Source organism: Camelus bactrianus, chromosome 34 (genome assembly GCF_048773025.1).
Source record: "Camelus bactrianus isolate YW-2024 breed Bactrian camel chromosome 34, ASM4877302v1, whole genome shotgun sequence".
Lineage (NCBI taxonomy): Eukaryota > Metazoa > Chordata > Mammalia > Artiodactyla > Camelidae > Camelus > Camelus bactrianus.
This window is the reverse complement of record NC_133572.1, coordinates 11,653,694-11,669,516: the sequence shown is the minus strand read 5'-3', so window position 1 is coordinate 11,669,516 and position 15,823 is coordinate 11,653,694. Positions and strand designations below refer to the sequence as shown.

The 15,823-nt window shown below is 37.2% G+C and overlaps 1 protein-coding gene across 1 annotated transcript in view; it reads left to right on the top strand.

Moving 5' to 3' along the window:
- The window catches only part of PLCZ1 (phospholipase C zeta 1), a 35,955-nt gene that overhangs the window by 19,774 nt on the left and 358 nt on the right, over positions 1-15,823 (top strand). Inside the window, exons 6-11 of the mRNA XM_045510382.1 lie at positions 1,789-2,025; positions 3,210-3,357; positions 7,130-7,246; positions 8,324-8,496; positions 11,776-11,908; positions 15,160-15,309. Of these exons, the coding sequence (XP_045366338.1) occupies positions 1,789-2,025; positions 3,210-3,357; positions 7,130-7,246; positions 8,324-8,496; positions 11,776-11,908; positions 15,160-15,309 (958 nt within the window). The remainder of the gene's footprint in view (positions 1-1,788; positions 2,026-3,209; positions 3,358-7,129; positions 7,247-8,323; positions 8,497-11,775; positions 11,909-15,159; positions 15,310-15,823) is intronic.

Genomic DNA, 15,823 nt, shown 5'->3' with positions numbered 1-15,823 from the left:
TGATAGCAAGATTTAGCGTCAACAGTTCAGTTTTGATATGTCATCATTTTGGTAGCCAGAGCAGTATTTTTGTGATATGTTTCAACGTTCCCTTTATATTTCCCCTTATTTTATTTAGATGAGCGGAAAATTCAAAGATTAAAGTGTTGTGACCCTGGTGACAAGAAGCATAGGGCTCGTGATAGAATTGAGACGGACAAAAGTAAATGGAACAGATGGAAAAGCGGTGACTCTTTGCCTCATAAGAGTGCTTAAGGCTACATGTGTTCAGTTATGACAGAAAAGAAGTTTTTAGCTGAAGTAGAGTTGATTTATAATATTGTGTTAGTTTCAGGTGTACGGCAAAGCGATTCAGTTTTTATATAGTTTCCTGTCCTATACAGTAGATCCTTGCTGCTTATCTGTTTTATATAGAGTAGTTTGTATATGTTAATCTATACTCCTAATTTATCCCTCCCCCACCCAGAAAAGAAACATCAAAGAACTTGTGCAAAGTGCAGTAAACACATCATCAACGATTTAATCTGAGTCATGGTCTAATTCGGGAAATGATAATAATTACAGCTTTCTAGGAATAGAATTCCTCTTCCTATTATTTATAAACTTATTTTTTTAAGCATTCAGGTGTATAATTTTCATTAAAGTTTTTGCTTCCACACGAAAGGAAGGAGAGTCGATCCAATGAGTAAATGAGGAATTAAAGTCATTATTTTTTCATACTGTACTGAAGCTTCAGTGTACAAAAGACTTGCCTAGAGACTTGTCAAAGAGGCCTAATTCCATCCCACAATTCAAGACTGATTCTCTAATTTTGAAGTAGATTGCAGGAATCTTCTTTTAACAAGCACCCCAGGTGATGCTTCTGATACATGTGGTCACGGAGTGCACTTTGTTAAGCTCTGTGTTAGAGAGTAATGTAAGGGCTGTGCTGAGGGAGAGAGGGCCCAAGATGGTGGAGCAGTTTGAGTGGGTACCTGGGGGTGACAAAAGACAGCCAAAGCTTCAGAAGAAAAGAACTTTACTTCGTAGTCCAGATCCCAGCAGCACTGTATACAACACAGCAGGCATTTAATAAGTATATTTGTTAAATTAATGAATACTTGAAAAGGGCAGGAAAACGTAAGTGAGACAAAAGAACCAGAAGGCTTTGGGTTTAGAATGAATGACCCAGAGGGCGAATCTGGCCACGTGCTCCTGATTTTGATGGGCAGGTAATACTAACTTGATTATGCTTGTGTGCAATACAGTTGAAATGTGAAGATTCATGAATCTTTAACTTAAATTTAGTCTTTACTAGATGCCAAATACTATAACATTTTTATATTTATGTTATAGTAAAATATAACATTTAAGTAAATGTAAACATATACATTTTTACATACCTGATCTCATTGAAAACTTTTTAATGTTGGATAAGAGAGTGATGGCCTGAAGCATTCACTGCCAGAAGTTGTACCATTCTAACTTCTGTCACATTGCAAATATATATATAAATGTTCATGTATTTCACATTTTTGAATAGTAGTAATTTATGAGATGTAAAAGAAATAAAGCTACAAAAAGTCCCAACCATTACAAGCTTATTATTTTTGGTGAATTTTGGTCAATACCATAATATCACTGATTTCTATGAGGGTGTTTATAGGAATATGGAAAAAGATGGAGCTCTTCCATATCTTATTACCGTGGGCAAAATGAAAAATGCTGAAAGACTTTTTGATGACAATGACAAATGCGAACTTACCTGTACATGTGTAATTGTATCTCTCTTTCAAATTTTTTCTGTAGGCATTAAAATTCAAAATATTAGTTAGAAACAAGAAAATAGGAACCTTAAGGGAAACCCATGAAAGAAAAGGCTGTGACAAGCATGGTCAGGTAGAGGAATGTGAGGAAGAGGAGACAGAGCAAGAGGAGGAAAACGAAGTCAAAGGACCAGAACCAATGGATGTGTCACAAGACAGTTCAGTAAAGGACACAGAGTCGAAACGGGTCGTTGGAATACCACTTTTCAGGAAAAAGAGAGTGAGATGATGCTTTGTGAATCTCATACAAGTGACTGAAAAATTGTCTTACTTTCTTATGAGCTGAGAACTTTAAAACTCTAGTCTATGATTTAAAATTTGTTTGGAAAAACTTAGCTGTGGAAAAGAAGTTTTAGAAGTTGTTTATCTCTTTTCCTGTGTTAGCTGTTTGATAAAATTTTTTTCTCTGTGGTCAACAAATATCATGTGTTCTTAATGTAGTAAACATTGTGCAATGTACAGAAGATAATGTCTCTGCGCTCAAGGCGATTCTGCTGTCAGAGAGGAGAAAAACACTGTATGATCTAGTCTTTTAAGTGTGTATACAAGTCAGCATGACAAATGGTTTAAGAAAAATATTAAAAATTAAATTGGTCAAGAGAAATGAAAAGTTCAGGGAAAGCAACTGTAATTTCAGGAATGACTTGGTAAAGTGTATCAAGCAAAGTCCACAGAACTTTCTTTCTCCAGTTTTGGCCCCACATTCCCTGTGTTGGTGCAAGCCTTTGCAAAGCTCCAGCTTTACATGCTTTCAGATTCAAATCCAGTAGAAGGCCTGTCTGTCTTTCAGCTGACAAAGCACATCCTTTCTGTGCACTGGCTATGCTCCAGGCATATGCATGTCCCTGAACCAGTTACTGTTGCTTGGGGAACGCAGAGCTCTGATTAGCCAGACCCAGTCCACGTTATCAATCCTTAAGCACATGGATTGAGTATGCGTGAGAAATGTTTTTTCACAAAAGACACTTTGGAAGGGGCCAATAGAAGCGTAGAGGATATAGATGCTGGGCTGTAAAGAAAGCAAAAATATACTATACAAAAGAAGTTATTCCAGGTCATATTGGAAATACACTTATTCATGACTAAAGTTCCTAAATTTGTATAATTCATGAGACTAAACTAAGACCTTTGGGATAAAGGAAATAAATAGAAATAATTGTCATCCTTAATACTTACTACATTAATTGGGATTTTAGGGTTAGATTGTCTCATGTTAGCATTAAATACTATCATCATGGAACATATTCACATTGACCCAACCCATATAGTTTCTAGGGAGACAATTTTATGAAAAAACTAAAATCATTGACTTGAAAGCACATTTTCTTTATTGGAAAAATAATTTTTCAAATGATTAGTGCAAAAATCTGAAATTACTCCTTTTTTTTTTTTTACATCACAAAGGTAAAAATAGCTATGGCCCTCTCTGATCTTGTTATTTATACTAAAGCTGAGAAGTTCAGAAGCTTTGACCATTCAAGACTGTATCAACAGTTTAATGAAAGTAATTCTATTGGGGAGACACAAGCCCGAAAACTTTCAAAGTTGAGAGGTAAATTCTTATGATTCAAACAGATGATGTGTTTAAGTAAGTTCTGTTCACCAAAAAAGTGTCAAAATTGGTCAATGATGTTTGCAAAAACTATGTTCTGATACAATTTCAACATATGTAACATGACTTAAAAGGGGTTGTATGTCTCAGGTCACATTAAGTTTTATTTCACAGAACTCAACCATTAACTTAATTCTTTAAGTCATGAAATTTTGATTGAGACTATCCAGTATAGACACTTTGGTGGGTGGGGCTGGGATGAGTGGTTTATGTAAGGAGAGTGGTGAGTGACAAGGCTGCAGAGGCAGGCAAAGCCTATTACAGGGAACTTGAACTTTGTCCTGGAATCAGAGATGGACAGGAGAAGGTTGAACTCTCAGGGTGGGTATGAGCCTCTGTGTGTTTCTGATCAGGGTGACAATGCCTGCAGGGAGGAGATGATAAAGGCTTATGGTGGTGAGAGTGAAGCCAGGATGAACTTCGTGGACTCAGTGGGCATGTGAGAGGTAGAGTTAAATAGACCTGAAGGCTGTATCTCCAAAGTGAAGAGGAGGGGAAAAAAATGGCACCCAGGCCAGACTGCCAGATGGCTGTGCACCTGCAGAGGTACCATTTGTCTCTGAGCCTTTTTTCACTGTCTCCTGATTCCAAATCTGAGGTGGGTTATTCTGCTTGGTGGAGCCCAAGCTGCAGCAAGGCCTGGGAAAGAGAATGAGAAGCAGACCGTGTCTCCTTCTGAGACCTCCATGTCGGGAAATACCAACTCTAAAAGGGATGGTCTGTTGGGAAGGGAAGATTTTTCCCTTCACCCATCTTGAGTTCTTGTGGCTGCACTAATAATAAAATTGACTCAAGACATATTAACAGGAGAAAAAGAAACACATTTTAATTATGCGCACAGAGGTCTTGTAGAAATGGGACCAAAGAAGTGGCCAAAGCAGGCAGCTTTTATACTTTTTAGACGGAGAAACTGTACATTTGTGAGAAATTGACAGGACAGAGAAACTTAGGTTTTGGGTGCTCAATTAGTGAGGAATCTAAACAGAGTTTGGGCTTGGGGTGGTGAATTGAAGGCGTCACAAGGTTAGTTTATCCAGGCCTCTTGGCCCTGAGTTGTGTCTTTGGTCATAAGGGGGTCCTTCTACCTCCAGACGCAGGGAGTGCACCTTGCACATGAGAGTCTTATTTCCTGCTTTCAGACAGACAGAAAGGATGGTTAAAGTGTCCCGCTTGCATTGGCTGTTTTTTAAGTAACTTTAATTTAAAATATCAATATGCCATTGAAGCACATTTTAGGGGCAGCCTACCCTGGGCCCCAACAGTTAATTAACTTAATAACCAGAGTCAGGGTGACGCTCCGAATCCTTTTTAAAAATTGCAGTCGACAGTCTTATGTGGAAACACCATGGCAAAAAAATTAGCACCTGCAACGGACTTGAGAAAAGCTGCTGGCTGTTTGGAAACACAGATTCTGATATATTTGTTGGCTAACCTCATTGGGCTGGCCACCGGTACCCAAGGCTTTAGCTCATCTCAAAATACCTATTAGAAAGATTGTGGATATTTTAGGGCTTTTTGGTTTTTGTTTTAAACTGAGGATAGTGGCCAAAAATCAACTCAGTGGGTCTAGATGACGGTAAAACAGAACAGAGTAGAATGGAATGGAATACAATAAAGTGAAATGGACTAGAAAAAAGAATAGAGAAAAGTGTATTGTGTGCAGTAAGAGTAAGTATTGTTGTTTTATGAAACAACCAGGTATGTGCGGTGCGGGGTTATGATATAAAATATATATTTTTTACTGTGAAATATTGTCAACAGAGTTTGAATTTGAATGACCTAGTTTACCAGCCTCCATCCACTATTGGATGGATTTTGTTGTTGTTCATGGGAACAGGACTTCTGGGCACAGCAAAAATGGTTGTAATTCTCTCACTGTCCTCACATGCAACACTTGCTGAAAATTTGAAAAGGGACTGAGTAGTTCTGAATCGTCATAAAACAGCATCACCATTTCTTTGCAAAGAGTATAGAACATTTTTCTTGTACCAAAAGTCACTAGTAAATAATGTTAGAGCAAAGATGTACTGTAAGGATGCCCATCATTATTAAAAACACAGTAAACATCATTAAGTTCATAGTAGGGAAAAATCAGAAACAGAATTTTCCCTTTGTGTGAATACTTCTCAGTCACTTAGAAATAATGTGGTAAGTGAATAGTATTGAAATGGAATGATTTTCATGTTATTTCAGTAAGTGAGAAAATGGAAGTTTATAAAAGGGAATAAAGAATATGATTTAATTAAAAATAAGTATATACATATGACAAAATAATGGAAAGATATATGCCAAGAGGGTATATCAGTGGCTATTAATTGAGTGATGAGATTATATGTTGATTTATGTTTTATTTTTTTCTTATTGGATTTTCTCATTTACCTGAAATGAACATGAATGATATTTGTAAAAATAGCATGTTTAATTTCTAAAGGTCAACCTCAGAAATAACAATATCCTGTTATGTTAAGGGTCCTTAGTGATCTTTTGTGTTTGTCACTTGGTAGTTGGATAAATGAAGCCCCAGAAGAGTAGGTGTTTTACCAAAAGGTAGACGTCTAGTTTAGGACTGGATAAGGGATCATGACACTTGTACACACAAAGTGCATTTATGAGTAGCTTCGAAATGAACTTTTTCTCAAGGAAAGTATAACTTCTAAAAACGAGTGCTAATGAAGTTAACAGTAACTGTAATTTTTTACTTCACAGTGCTTCTTAAAGAATAGCATGCAGGATGAGGGTGGCAATGATTCTGTTCCAGTCTGACTAGTAAACATAGTGGACGATCGGCAATGATCATTTCTTCCGTGACTGGTTGCCATATTGGCAGGAATAGTTGTGGGAACAGAATCTGCTTAGTGAAAGAATAAAAACCCTGGAGAAACACAAAGTCTGTGTTCAAAAATTTGAGGGATGTCCTGTGGTAAATGGTGTAAATTAGTTTTGAATCTTAAGTGAATTAAATAGAATGAATAGAAACATGTATAATATAGAAACATAAAGAATATATATAGAAATTGAAATAGACTACTGTGTGTGTGTGTGTGTGTGTGTGTGTGTGTGTGTGTACTGCAAATGTAGACCTTATTGCAGTAGGGATAACATTTGAAATAATCAGAAGTATTGGCAGGTAGCAAATTCTCTTTGAATGCAGGGATGCAAACAAAGGTTGCATGAATTTTGGGGAAAGATATTGTGGTGGTTAGGGCTGGGAGCTGAACTGGATAACTTTAAGGTCCTTTTCAGCCCTGAGAATCTGTTAAATGATAAATGGCATCATATAGTTTTATATGACTTACATGCGATTTTGTCCTAATGTGAAAATCAAACAAAAAAAGGACAAAGAGGGAAAGATAATTGGGCCTTAATAAAATGGAAGCATTTTATTTTGGAATTTTATATATTTTCATGTCAAGGTGAAATCAGTTTGGATGTGAAAAAAATATGTCGTCTAATTGTTTCTTTCCCCAAGTGAATAATTAGTATACATAAAATTGTATAATAATAATTATTATTAACTTTTTTATAGCAGTGAATTACAGTGTCAAAGGCGTGGATTTATCTTGATTTCCATGAATTGCAAATATTTTTGCCAAGACAACACACATTAAAATTACTGAAACTACTGTAGAATTTTATAATATATATAAGATAATATATAAACCTAGTAGTTTGCTTGCAATCTTTCACAATGTTATAATAATATATTTTTTAGCCAATGAATTTATTCTTCACACCAGGAAGTTCATTACCAGAGTATATCCCAAAGCAACAAGAGCAGACTCTTCTAATTTTAATCCTCAAGAATTTTGGAATATAGGATGTCAAATGGGTATGTTATACTGAGCTTTTTGCAAAAATAATATAAAATAAATTCATTTGTGAATTAGTGAAAGATTCATGAAAAGAGCTTCCTATGAAGAATTTTTGGTGCTGAATGTTTTGGGGTCAAGCAATGATGAATCATTGGCTTCAAGAGTTGAAGTTATTCCTGAATGGGTTGGAAAGGGTAAGTCTGGGTGAGGTTGGAAGCATAGAGGTTATTCATGAGAGTTCACATGGGAAGTGTAGGAAGGGAAAAAGGAAACCACAGATGGACGTAAGAGGACAGTGAAGATTTGCTAAGGGCCCCTCCAAGTTAAGTGACTTCTGCTTTTTGTGCTTTAATTGCTTCCGCACTCATAGACGTGGAAAGCGAGTAAGACGGGATAGCTTTGTTACTTGTCCTTACCAGACTTTCCCTGTTCCAAATTAGTCAGATGGCACTAACCTGTCAGGAAGTGTCAGGCGTTAACCTTTCTGCTGCTGAATTGTGACAAGGCTCATAGGTTTTTGGAGAGGGGGAGAGCGGGGTCAGGATGCTACGGGGTGGTGGGGTCAGGACGGCAGGGGCGGTGGGGAGTGGATGGTGGTACCACATACAGTAGTAGCTACTTACCAGCCTATATGGAGCTATTTCTGTATTTTTAACAACAGTTATTTTTCAGCCTGTTTCTTATTTTCTCCTCAAGTGGTAACTATACCTCCTTAGACCTGAAAGCTCATGATAACAGCTAGTGTCTTCCCTTCCAGCGTTTAATGTACTGATTTTCTTTATTCCCATGTTTTCTGGATGCTGACATATACATTGCTATTCTATAATCTACGTCGTGTGACATTTTAATTTCTTAACTCCAAGCTATAAAATAATTTACAGATTAAATTTTGAAATTCACCTTCATAATGTTCATACAGACACTGCAGAAGAAAATGTTTAAAAATCGTGATGCGTTAATTGGCTAAAGATGCTTGCTCTTAAAATGTTTGAAGACATATAACCCATGATTAGGTTTCAGTAAATTATTTAACTGTGTTTCTTGGTATACCCTCTGTTCCCTGACAATGTCAAAATGCTTTTTTTCCCTCACAGTGGCGTTGAATTTCCAGACCCCTGGTCTGCCTATGGATCTCCAAAATGGGAAATTTTTGGATAATGGTAATTCTGGATATATTTTGAAACCGCACTTCTTAAGAGATACTAACTCAAAGTTTAATCCAAATAAAGCAGTGTATGACAGCAATCCAATTACACTTACAATAAGGGTAAGATAAATAACTTTCTCTTTTACCCTTTTTGATTATTATTTAGGCTAGATAGTATAAATTCATATTTTGAGTTTCATTGATTTTCTTTAATGCCTTTTAAGTTTCTCTTGATCTCTTCGGGTACTATAGGAGGGTGGTATTCCAGCATCCTTTCATATCTGAACAATGTCTTTCTGTTGCCTTTTTGTATGAATGAAAAAATTCAAAAACTTGCCTTGTTCTGGTTGTTCTCGGCTAGAGGAACCAGGTCTAGTTGTTCTAGAGAGAAGACGGGCTGAATCAGCCACCCTCTAAGATCCCTTCCTACTCCGCACAAATCTCCTTGCTGCATTTCTGGTGCTCTCCTCGCTCCTTTTTTAACCTACCTCCCAAGTGGTTCTTTCTCTCTTTCATCCGTGGGTTCCTCTTTCCCTACCTGCCCCTAAAATATGTGTGTGGCTTAAGGCTTTTTCTTCATCCTCATCTCAGTCTAAATATTCTCCCCGTATTCTTTCACATGCACTCATGGCTTCAGCCACAAACCATGCTCAAGTCTTTGATCCGCCCTCATTTTTGGACTACAAAGGCATACTTTTAATAGCCTGCTTAGCATCCCTACCTGTTTAGTCACTGATGGGTCAGACTTAAAATATGAAAGCCTGAACATCCCTTTCTAGGCAAATCCACTTCTATTTTATTTAAATTTCAATGAATGGGGTTGAATTCATTGAGTCGATTAACTCAGGCTAGAAAATTGGGAGCTGTTCTTCCCTTCCACATCTCCTTCATTTTCCATCTCTAAATTCTATTGATCCTACTCCTAAGTGTCTTCCTTATCCATTCTCTTGGTCTGATGTCATTTGCTGCTCCACTTTTTTTTTTAGGAATGTGTTCCCTGTTATCACCTCTATTCCTTTGGCTTCCTTCCTTCCTTTCGGGTCGCTGTCCCAGTCATCCTGATCCATCTTCCGTAGATCAACCAGAGAGATTCTGCTGCACTGCTCATCTTACTATGTGGACCTAATATTTGTCTCTTGATCGCTTTCTTAGTCTGGCCCTGCCCTACTTCTCTAACCCCATGTCTCACCACTTCCAGCCCTTCAACCCATTCTGAAACCACGTGGAAGAGTTTTTTGTTTGTTTGCTTGTTTTGGTCCGCAATGGCGCCTCCATGTACTGCATATGCTGCTTCCTTTGACTGGACTGCTCTTCCATCCTTCATCTGCCGATCGCGTTCGGACTCATTTTTCAAAACTTTGAGTCACTTCTTTTTGGAAGCTTTTTCCTCTGCTAAGTTGCGCTTCTTTTTTAATTTTCTTCTGTTTTTGCAAAGCACCCTACACATGCGTACATTATGGCACTTAGCACACTGTATTATAATTCCTTATGGTTGTACTTATCTTCCCCCCTCACTTGTCTGAGGGTCCTTTAAGGATAAGGACTGTGTTTTGTTCAACCTTTATCTCCAGTGACTGACACAAAGTATATGCTCAATACACGTAGGTTAATTGAACGAATGATCTGTTTTTCAAGTTGAGAATACTGAAGAGAATCTGTGTGCTCTTTTGTTAAGAAAGTGAAGATGGAAGATAGCTAGTATGCAGAGATGTTTACAAATGCCACCTGTTTGTATTCTGAGAGGTCTCAGGCAGGGGCATAAGTCGCGTGGTGTGAAAGAGGCAGGGTTAATAATTTTTCTCAGGAAGCTGCTGCCGTAGCCACGTGGGTCTTTCCCACTTGCTCTTATTATTCTAGGGAGCTTTGTGATTATGTTGTGACTTGTGCAAATTGTGCAGGGCATGACTTGGAAATCAAAAGACCCAGTCTTGCCATTAGCTTTCTTATGTCCTTGAGGAAGACATTCAGCATTTCTGGTTTACTCTTTGTCTGTAACTGGAGAGCTTTGGATTAGATCAGCTATTTTCAAGCTTAGAAAAACTACGGAACCGTTTTCTAAATTCAAAATCTCATGCAGAAGACCAATAGACGAAAGCAGAGCTGTCTGGTTGACCACTAAGGGTTCTCTGTTTGACGTCTATCCTCTGCAGTGACCCCTAGAAGGGCTTTGTGAATCAGAGTGTACAAATTGCTTGGACAGTAAATCTCTAAATTCTATTTCAGTGCTCATATTTTATTATTATTATTATTTAGTTAGAAATGGGTTTTACTTGGCATGAGGTGCACCAAAGCTTAACCTTCTCCATGTTGATGAGGGTCTGTTACCTGCAGAGCTGATGTTCAGCTGTTAGGCCCTGTTATCAGGGAGCTAACTGTTTACGGTCAGTGTTCTAATTATGCTGACCCATCGGTGTCCATTCCATACTGGTTGTTACATATGTGCACAGTCACTCTGGTTTCTAGCTAATGCCATCGTGAGCGGATGTAGGAAAGTAAAAATCATACATGGGCACTTCTTGTTTTCTTTTCTCTACCTTCCTTCCTTCCCTTCTTTTTTCTAAACTTATTTATTTGTGCCTCTTTATTATAATCTTGAGAAATTGAAATTGTGTCTCAATTTTTACATTACTACATTTTGAAAATTGTACTCTTCAAATACTGTTTTTTTTATTCGGACTTCCATTCCTTAAAGTAAAGCAAATCTTTGCTTCAACAATTCGCTTGACTAATAATAGGCTAAAAAAAACTATTATTGATTACTTTGTGAAGTGTTCTTCTGCTATCCAGTCCCTAATATACATATGAAATAATTGATTTTGTCAAACTCAGGTTACTTTCCATAATATAGACAGCAATGGATAAGGTAAAATTTCATTATAAATTATCCAAACATATTTTACTGTAAGAAAATGCTGTTATAGGAAATTATGTGGTGCTTTTTCTTACATTTCAGAAGTAATAGTCATAGTTTCCAATTTTTTGCTGTATGTATACAATATGAATTTGAACATAGTTCATGTTATCACAGTGACTCAGCCTGAATTATAGTAGAAGGGGATTATAACAGTGCTTTTAAGCAATGGTTTTTAACAGTCATAATAAATACTTCTAAAATAAAAGTATTTGTTGGACTATACATCTTGGACAAAGTGGATTCTACTATAAAAACATATTGGTAAAATGGAATAATTTAGACATGTTCCTGGTATTCATCTATTGATACTTGAGGATAAGAGAGTGAAAATTTAAAATTTGCTTTATTTTCCACCTTCAGTTATTTTTGTGGGAATTGACTTAGAGTCTGTCATGTTTTCTGGAAAAAACATGTTTTATTTTGAAAGTAAGAAGTGATGTGGTTTGATATTCTGCTAAATGCTTGAATGCAATTATTTTGTCCAGCTCATCAGTGGTATCCAGTTACCTCCCAGTTCTCATTCATCATCTAACAAAGCTGACACATTAGTGATCATAGAAATTTTTGGTGTTCCAAATGATCAGATGAAACAGCAGACTCGTGTAATTAAAAAAAATGGTGAGCTCCTAATATATTTCATTGAACTTCTATTAGACTTCTTGTTGGAAAGCTTAAAATTATATATTGATAGAGTTTTAGTATATATTTATTATTCATAAGGCAAAGGCTTAGCATGAAATTCGAGATGCCCAAAGTGCTATATGAAGCAAAAATAATTCAATAATGATTTAATGTGTTGGTTAGATATATTTTAAGATTACAGATACAAAAATGTACCTGGCCTGAAAAATTAGGACTTTTGTTTTCATTTTTACTTCCTCTTTATGTTTCCCCATTTGGCTGAATTAAGAGAGACATTTTGATGGCTGAAAAATCTACCTAGTTTCTAGCCTCTGTGTAAAATACAGAATTTGTGATTTTTTTCTAATACAGCTTGTTACTTATTTTTACTTCACTGCTTGAATTATTTTAGATCAAAGGTCTATGGCTTCTGACTCAAGCTAAGAATGCCATAGAAACCTACTCATACAGTACTTGGATTCATAATCCAGTCATTTTTGCCAGAAGGGCAATGTAGGAGTGGAAGAAATGACTTTGGTAAGACTTTCAGTGTTCCAGCATCCCGTGATATTATTTCGTGCAATACAGTACTGACATTGTTATTTCTTCCCTGAGGTTGAAATCATTAAGGAAATTAGGAAAATATAGATTCTTGGGGTTGACTCTTAGTTGGGATCATCTGGGAAGAGACCTTGGAACTGATCCTTTGAGTCTAGCATCTTCTTTAAGTGGATATTCCCAAACTGTAGTGGACTTCATTTCAGAGTCTGGAAATCTGCTCCAGGCTCAACAGCACTGACAGAGGAGCAGGAGCAGTTTATTAGTCTTTTTCTTCTTTGGTGATAATCCCCCCAAATGTCCACCGTTTACCTCCTCCCAACCCCCCGAATATTCCTCCAGCACGGCCCCTAGTGCAAAAAGCCATGAAAGAAGTTTCGGGAAGTTTTTGTTATTTCATCAGATGATATCCATGGGAAGGGATATTAGTGATGACTTACTGCCTTATATGGCACCCCTTAGAGTGGAAATGGCACAGTCAAGAAATGGTAACTGCTAATATCAAGAAACTAATAGTAACCTATCTCTTGAGCTCTCCATCCCCCTTCCTCACATCTTCATGGAAAAATGCACAGAACATTAATTTATTCAGCTCACCACTGTAATACTATGACTCTAGCTCCCCTGAGAAATTTGATTACATCCTTGGGTTTTATGGGACTATCCTTGCAGAAATTCACTTTGGTTCATTAAACATTACTAAGTGTAAGCCCTTTATGTTGAAAGCCTGGTGCTAGGTGTCCAGAAACTTAGATTCTTTGTTTATTAAATGCATTCTTATGTATGTCCAAGCTAATTATGTTGTAGATAGTTTACAGTTCAGTAGGGAATGTGAGATATAAGTAAAACTATTATAAAAAAGAGTCATTAGTGCTTTAAAGAAAACATAAAGAATTGTATGGAAGGCAAATTTAGAGATGGTTCTTGGAGAATGAGTAGAATTTTTTTATGAAGCTTGGAGATAAGGGGATTTTAGTCAAAAGGAATAACACAAATGCTAAAACCTGGAGAAGATAAAGTTCAAACACGTTGGAGGAAAGTAAAGATGTTCAAGATGGGTGGAATACAGGGTCTTAAGAAAGATTAGGGTGAGATAAAATGAGAAAGTCATATGGGGGAGAGTCATGGAAAATCATGAAAGTGATGATAAGATATTAGAAAGTTTCTTTTCTCTAGAAAATAAATTAAAACTTCTAAATGTATATAACACTAACAGAGTTGAGCATTAGGGAGATGGTGTCTGCAGACTAGATAGGAAGATGTGTGTGAGAGGAAATGAGAAATACGGTAGAGTTGGGATATGACCTCGGGGTTAGAGGATGTAAAAGTCAGGTCATAAAGAAGGGCTGTGGCATCAGAAAAGGAAAGGAGGACGTATGGGAGGAAGACCAGCAGGAACGGGAAGTGCAGAGAGCAGGACAAGAGGGTTACTAAGCTTACCTCCTGGCTAGTGGTCGTGTCGTGAAAGACACAAGAGTCTGGGCAGAGAACAGCCACATCTGAGTAAGCCGTGGACGTGATCCTTCAGTTTTGATCATGCCAAAGAAAACTATATTTCTGATGATCGAATTTGGTATCCTGGTTTACTTTTTCTTTTTTCACTTTGACAAGTCAAAGGACTTTCTCATATGATTTTGTGTGTATGTGCGTATGTGTGTGTATGAAAAAGAAAGAGTGTGTGTTTATAGTGAAGTAGGGTTGGAGGAGAAAGAATAAATTAGTATAAGAATTTTGTGCAGACATTTTGCAGTGTCTATAAAGAATTGACTTTTAAACCTGCCCGTGCACTGCATTGAGTTATTTTTCTTCTTAGGGCAAGGTAATAACGGTTATTATTCCAGCACGAGACAATTAGTTTACTATTTTCATGGGCATCGACTGCATCCCAGACTACCACCTACTAAATGTGCACTTGTGGCCACAGATACACCATAGAAAACATAGATGTGGTATAATTGTCACAAATTCTTCAATATTTCTTCAAACATAGCTCAAAGGACAAACCTATTGACACAGTAGGTGTAGCATTTCCTTTGTCCATGAAAAACAATACGTATTATCTTTTTCTGAACCTCTGAGTCTTTATTGAGTGGAGTGTATATTTGACCTGGATGTGAATTTCCTGATTTTTTAAAATTATGCTTAAATTTTATCTGATTTGGGTCACATCGTGACACAATTTAGATTTCTTGTTTGGAAAGAAAGTGATTGGGACGATCTATTTTGCTAGAGATACAAATTACTCAACAACACAGCAGTCATACTGCACAACAATTAAACATTTCTGCTCTGTAACCAGACTCCATTTGTTTGAATTCCTACCCCACCACTTAATGGCTATGTATGTTAAACCCTCTGGAGTTTATGGAACATCTTTGAGGCTCAGTTTTCTCATCTGTAAATGTGGATAGGAGTAACTGTGATAAGGTTGTTGTGAAGATTAAATGAGATTATCTACTTCAAGTTTTTAGAATACTGCCCAGCAATTGTAAACATCCAGTAAATACTGTTACTGTAATTATTATTCCTTTCTCATTGGGTACATAAAAAATTTAAGTGCGCTAAAACACAAGCTTTCATTATTACTATTAAAGTGTTAAAAATAAAAACTTTGGAGAACAGACATCCTGCATTGTCCCCTAGGGACAGTGTTTATGATCGTTGATTCTGTCTATTCCTTTATATTTCAGCGTTTAGTCCAAGATGGAATGAAACATTCACATTCATTATTCAGGTGCCAGAATTGGCAATGATACGTTTTGTTGTCGAAAATCAAAGTTTATTAGCGGGAAATGAATTTCTTGGGCAATATACTTTGCCAGTTCTATGCATGAGCAAAGGTAATATTCCTGAAAGTAAGGTGATTGTGCTAATATTTATATAGAAATTGGGTTTACCAAAGATACGCTTTGATATACCAAATAGCTCTCTCTGTGATAGTCAGAGGCGAAGAAAATTTTATTTATTGACACCTATTTTCTCTCAGGGGAATTACAGAAGTGCATTTTGATATAGGAGGTGGGGGTGGGGTGGATTGCCAGGAAGACTAATTAGACAAACTTGGCCTGAATGAGAATTTCTTTACATGGATTGCAGCTCTTTAGTTTCTGTTGAGAGTAGTCATGGCTACCATGGAGCAATGACGGGTGGGAACCCCACAGAAGGGAGACGCAGTGACTCCTTCTCTGGCCTGAGGAGACACTGGGAGCCCAAGACCATCGTCTCTTGACTCTCTCCAGGGCTGCCTCTACACTGCCGTCGCCTTGCCGGGGTGGCTTCCCCTGTGCTCCCAGTGACCTTGTCCCAGTGTGTTTACTTTTCTAGCACCATCTGAGACGTCCCCAGGGAACAGTC